The following is a 6525-nucleotide window of genomic DNA, read 5'->3' on the forward strand; positions in this document are numbered from 1 at the left end:
TTTTGTGTATGTTGTGATGTAGGGGGTCCAACTTCATTCTTTCATATGTAGATATCCAAGTGCCCCAGAACTATTTGTTGAAAAGACTATTGATTCTCCCACTGAATTTTCTTGGCACCTTTTCAGAGTCAATTGACCATGAATATAATCTATTTTTGGATTCTCAATTTTAGTCCATTGATTTATATGTTTATCTTCATGCCAGTACCACAATGGTCTGATAACTATAGCTTTGTAGTACGTTTTGAACTGGGAAGCATGTGTCCTCCAACTTTCTTTTTCAAGATTGTTTTCATACTAGGTTTATACAGGAATGATTATTTAGTTAGTGAATAGGATGAATGTTTGCATTATTAATGGTTTTATTTTGTGGGGAGGGGAAGAGTTTGGAAATTTTGTTGTTTTAAAGGTATGTTGCTATGAGATGATGGGATTTAGATATATGTACTTTCAAAACACATGCCACAATTGGTCCTGTATAAAGTTGCTAGGCTTTTGGTGACTAGGTTTCTGATGCCTGGACTGCATGACAGGATCTGCTTCTGAATTCACTGTAATTGGCACCATAGCGGGAGCATACTTCATTCTCAACAAATATTCATTGATTAAATGCCTTGTCCTTTTGGTTTAGCTTTGTTTTAACCTATTTGTTGTCTTTTTGCTACCTTTTGGTTGATAGCTGATGAAATTTCCTTTTTTTCTAGACTACTCAATACTTATGCAATTGTGGTTTAGAATCCTATTTTCTTAAACTACTGCCAGTTTTCTTCACAGCACCAAAATGTGCTGCACAGATGATTTTCCAGACCGGAATCATTAGGAATTCTTCTCAGATGGAGTATCAAGGAATCAGATTTGCCTCTCCCTTTACCACCCTAATCTCTTTGCTATCACTTGCAAGGCCTTGCCTTCTCATAGACACCAAGGGCAGAAAACACCTCCCATTTCCAAGGCTGGCAATCGTTCCTGCTTTGAGTTTCCTGAACTATCATTTCCTCCAGAAAGACTTTCCAGATTGACACGAGTGAAAACTGATTCTCATAGTGAAGATGCAGTCTTGCAAAGGCCACCACCCCCACACAAACTAAAAGAATATTTTATGTATGTTAAAGTTTTGAATCTTCACATCTTTGTTTATAACTATTTGTTCCTAGTTATTATCTATCAGACCTGGCAGGTTCTCTGCGTACCCTGTGTCATTTTTTTCCCCAGTGTTTACCCCACCCCGTTAAAATGCATTCTTGGCTTAGGATTTAAGTTTTAATAATTTCCTTATATCTCGCTAGGCGTCAATGCTAGCTCTGCTAGGCACAAATTGGGGGACTCGGTAAATATTATTTCGGGATTATTTTATTGTTAATTGCCTTGTCGTCCGTCTGTTTTAGAACACCAGCTATTGAAAGGCTAAAGGTAGAATTCAGTGTGAAGTGCTTAATATAGAACAGACACCCCAAAAAGCAGTGATGAGATCTAAGTAATTTCTCTTTTCTAGTTAGCCATGGGGGTAGTTGCCAGAAGTTGAAAAGATAGTTAGAAAGGTAAACTTGTCCTGAGCTGATTCACCTAAGAGGTAGGAGTGACCCTATCAAAGGGCCACTGCTGGGATCCTTCCAGGCACCCCCTTGCCTCCTCCATCCAGCCATGGCAAAGTAAAAAGCATGGCCAGCTCAGGAGACCAGAATCATAAGTTCACTCGTTTTTCATTAATTAATTAATTAATTAAATATTAATTAGTTTCAACTAGTGCCAGGCACTGTGCTAGGGGATGTAACTATAATAATGAATGTGGGTAAAATTGTAACATTTCCAGAGTATCTCGCCTGGCTTTAGTGCATTTTCACATCCTCAGTGGGGGAGAGAAGTTCATCTCCATATCAATGGGTAATTTACATGGACCACCGGGGGCGGATCTGAACCTGAGAGTTTTAAGGTAGGGGCTTGCTTGCTTGTTTGCTTGCTTCTTCAGGAGAAGAGGCGAGAGACGGCCCTGGACTGAAGTTTGTACGCAATAAAGGGGTTTTAAACTTTATTTCTCCCTTTGACTGAAATCGGTTTTTAGAGGTATTTTGCCCCAGGATTTCCTCTCACCGGACTGAAAATGAACAAGACAAGGTCTTTTCATTCATGGACTTTATGATCCCAAGAAGGACGGGGGTAAGGTATACCATAATTTATAGCTATTTTCCCAAGACTATTTCCCCACCTTCAAAAGGTAGGATAGCTTCCAGGCTCCATTTGATGTTTACGGCCTGTTAATTTTAGCATTTGATTGAAGTTCATAATATAGCAAAAGCTACTTGCTTTAAAGTCTGCACATGGCTGACCATATGAATATTCTGGCTTTCGTTTTTAAAGAGGGTACAATTAGCACAGTTGAGTAGAACGGTTTTCAATACACTACCTGGCTTTGTAATGCATCGCGACCTCCTCCTTTGCCTCTGACCTCTGATTAACGGCTACACCTAATTTCTAAAGGCCCGAGACGATTAGGCACCTGGCATTTCCAAAGGGTGTTTGAAGGACTTCCTATTGCCCAAATCATGTATGTACTAGCGGGCGTGGGTTAGGGGTGCAGAAAAGTTGGTTTCGATTTAGCAAGGCAAGTTTAGGAGGAGGTCAGGGGCGTCACTCTACGTTAACATTTTAGTCCAAAGAACTAAATCAAAGAGAAGGCAGTGGTGCCCTGACCACGCAGAGTCCGAGCAGGTTTTAAGGCAGCGCTCCGTCCTCCATAGGGAGCCCGCAGCTCCCTACGGAGCGCACACTTTTACCGCCTTCTGGTCCCCGAGCAGCGCTCCAGTCCGCGGTCGCAAGCGGCAGCGCCCAAACCTGCGACCTAGCAAGGCCGCCGCCAGGAATCACCGCACCGCAGGCCGCGGAGAACAGCCGCTCTCCGGCCCGCGGACCGCGCCGGTGACGTCATCGCACAGGGCGGGGCGGGGCAGAAGCGGGGCCAGTCGCGAGGTTGAATGGGGCGCCCCGACTAGCCGCGCATTCCAGCGGGCCCACGTGACTCCGCCGCGCGGCCGGAGGTAAACAACCGCGGCCCCGCCTCCCGGCCTCTCGGCGCGCCTGGCATTGCTCCTCGCCGGCTGTACGCGCTCCAGCGGGGCGGGCTGCTTCCTCTGAGAGTCCCCAGCGGCCACCGCGGGCCGGAGTCTCCGTAGCGGGCACGGCGCCCGGGGTCTGCCGGCCGAGCGCGCCGGCAGGGGTCGAGCGCGCGTCTCCTCCCTGCCCCCACAGCGCGCTGTGGCGCAGCAGGAATTTGGTGGGGACCCGGGCTCTATTTGCGGCTCTGGACGCGCTGGCGGCCGGTGGCCCTTCGGTCATTTCTATTCTAGGGACACTGGGTCATCGCGCCCGGCCGGCGCCACCCCCGGGCCCGGAGGGTGTGTCCCCTTCGCTGGGGCTCGCCGCGCCTATAAGGGGCCGAGCGGCGGGCAGGGACATGCAGCTCTACAGCAGCGTCTGCACCCACTACCCAGCCGGCGGACCGGGGCCCACGACCGCAGCTTCCGCTCCTCCCGCCGCCGCCTCTGCTGCCCCCGCCCCTTTCAAGGTCTCTCTGCAGCCGCCGGGACCCGCCAGCGGTTCGCCGGAGCCCGAGACCGGTGAGTGTCAGCCTGCCGCGGCAGCCGAGCCCAGGGAAGCCGCCGCCCCCGCCGCCAAGATGCCCGCCTTCTCCTCCTGCTTCGAGATGGTGTCCGGGGCCGCCGCTCCCGCCGCGGCCTCCGCCGGCCCGCCCGGGGGGTCCTGCAAGCCGCCGCTGCCGCCGCACTACACGTCCACGGCGCAGATCACCGTGAGGGCCCTGGGCGCCGACCGGCTGCTGGTGCACGGGCCTGAGCCTGGCGCTGCGGCGCCCGCCGCCTCGCGCGGCCGCTGCCTCCTGCTGGCCCCCGCTCCCGGCGCACCGGTCCCGCCGCGGCGGGGCTCCTCCGCCTGGCTCCTGGAGGAGCTGTTGCGGCCCGACTGCCCCGAGCCCGCGGGCCTGGATGCGGCCCTGGAGGGGCCCGACCGAAACTTCCGACTGAGCGAGCACCGCCAGGCCCTGGTGGCCGACAAGCACCGGGGCCGCGCGCCGCCTCCGGGGAGCGCGGAGCCCAGCCCCGGCCGGTGGGGCGAGGAGCACCCTGCGGAGAGGAGCCTGCGGGGCTGGGAGAGGGCCGTCGACCGCGGAGACCCTCCCGGCTCAGACGAGGCTCGGCGGCCCGACCTGGAGGCCGAGGCGTCCCCGGCGCGGAGCAGCGAGGCCCTCCAGGACAGCGCGGCCCAGGCGGTGATCGTCTCCAGGTCGGAAGCCAGAGACGAGAAACTGGCCCTATACCTGGCGGAGGTGGAGAGGCAGGACAAGTACTTGCGGCAGAGGAACAAGTACCGATTTCACATCATTCCCGACGGCAACTGCCTCTACCGAGCGGTCAGCAAGACGGTGTACGGGGACCAGAGCCTGCACCGGGAGCTAAGGGAACAGACGGTGCACTATATCGCCGATCATCTCGACCACTTTAGCCCCCTGATTGAGGGCGACGTGGGGGAGTTTATCATCGCTGCTGCTCAAGACGGGGCGTGGGCCGGGTACCCCGAGTTGCTAGCCATGGGGCAGATGCTGAATGTGAATATACACTTAACAACTGGAGGGAGGTTGGAGAGCCCCACAGTGTCTACCATGATTCACTATTTGGGCCCAGAGGATTCCCTAAGGCCTAGTATTTGGCTCAGTTGGCTCAGTAATGGACATTATGATGCCGTGTTTGATCACTCGTATCCTAATCCGGAGTATGACAACTGGTGCAAGCAGACTCAAGTGCAAAGAAAACGCGATGAAGAACTTGCCAAGTCCATGGCTATATCCCTGTCCAAAATGTATATTGAACAAAATGCATTCTCTTGAAGTGTTTCATGCTGCCAGTCAACTTTGGCGGGTAGTTTTTAGCAGGAGAATACTGTCTTAATATTGTTTCCTTTAAATTCATTCAAAAGGCAGAATAGGATTGCCCTGTATTATGTAAACAGTCTGTAAACAGTTTGTATGGTTTGCTGGGTCAAACGCTGTTCCCAACCCAAAACTGATCTCATTTTCACTTTAACTACTTTAGGTCATATTTATTAAGTAATGCAGTTTGTACTTTTTTATTTTGTAACATTTTGTGATTTTTTTTGTACAATACTGTATTTGTACAATAGAGCAATTCTCAGCTGGTGGAATGAATGAATAAATGCATAGTTTTACTTTTATAATGTCCGTTTGGCTAAAGTGGTTTTTAAATTGTAAAGTGACTTCTGCAGGAACGTTTCTTACAACTTTAACTTTGTCCACGTGAAAAGGTGTCACAGAATTATGGGAATGGGTTTATAAGTTCTCATGTGAGATGAGATGATCATTAGTAATTTCAAACAATAAGTCTCAGTGAAATACAATTTTAAAAGTGGAGTAACTCAGGAAATTGTTCTCATTATTTCTAATTACAATTCCTGTCTAAAACTACAGAGGTACCTATTGGCTAATGATAAGAGAAGTGCAAGTATTGTGTTAACTAGCATGTCTAATTAAATATAGTTTTGTGTTCTAAACACTCAACACTCAACACAGATTTTAATGTTTTAAGAGTAACCAAAGCAATGCTCTAATTTTTATCCAGTCAGGCCTCGAGACTGTGGGAATCCATCAATTTTAAGATGTGTTACCAGATTTTGTTCAGAAGGGCTCCTGTATATGTAATGCTGGGCATGTTTATTGCAGAATAAAAACAGCTAGTTTGGACTTTTTTACTCTTCAGTTGATTGTGTAGACATTATGGTTATAGACACACCTACCTGAGCTTGAGTTGATTGCTTAACCACATACTTTGAAGGATGGTGTTGGTTATCAAGGAAAGACAATTTGCCAAAGCTTAAGGGCTCCTCTGTGTTTCATTTTCAAATTAAGATCCCAAGTCCTTAATTTAGATTCACAAGGGTGATATATTTAACTAAAATTAAATGGATCCTAAGGGTGTATGACATGTAGTATGTCTTTCAAATCAAAAGGTTTGATTATGTCTTTCTCATCCTCTTCCTGTGGCTTAGATTTTTGAAGAAGAAATGTAGGATTTATCACTCTTAGCTTCAGTATTCTCTACTGCCATGCCAGTTTTATATATTAGCACTAGTACAGTTCTGGGTCACTGGAGACTTGAGCAGTTGAAGAGGTGGAAATGTGGTTAAGTCTTACTTACTTTTAGTAAACAGATTTATTCAACAGTTCCATCAGTTACTCTTGAAGCTAAGAAGCTCAAAACTGTCAATGTTGTGAGCTAAAATTTCTTCAGAGGTCACCCCCCATAGAATGATGGGGCAAAGATAAAATCTATAAGTACAACTGTGGTGTTTTTAGGTAAATTAGTATGAAAATCATACTATTAACTTGAAATTTTATTAAAGTGGTACATAGATTAAAACTATGATACAAATAACTAATAGTGTGATTTGTTTGATTACTGTTTCATTTAAAACTAAAATGGCATAATGCTTCAACTTTATGGC

The 6525-nt window shown here is 48.3% G+C and overlaps 1 protein-coding gene across 1 annotated transcript; it reads left to right on the top strand.

The window, feature by feature from the left end:
* Nucleotides 1-3029: 3029 nt before the first annotated feature.
* On the top strand, nt 3030-5764 carry OTUD1 (OTU deubiquitinase 1). Its single transcript, XM_036880921.2, has one exon. It carries the CDS (start codon nt 3449-3451, stop codon nt 4892-4894), a length of 1446 nt encoding a protein of 481 aa, XP_036736816.2. The 5' UTR covers nt 3030-3448; the 3' UTR covers nt 4895-5764.
* The last annotated feature ends 761 nt before the right edge of the window (nt 5765-6525 follow it).

Source organism: Manis pentadactyla, chromosome 3 (assembly GCF_030020395.1).
Source record: "Manis pentadactyla isolate mManPen7 chromosome 3, mManPen7.hap1, whole genome shotgun sequence".
Taxonomy (NCBI): domain Eukaryota; kingdom Metazoa; phylum Chordata; class Mammalia; order Pholidota; family Manidae; genus Manis; species Manis pentadactyla.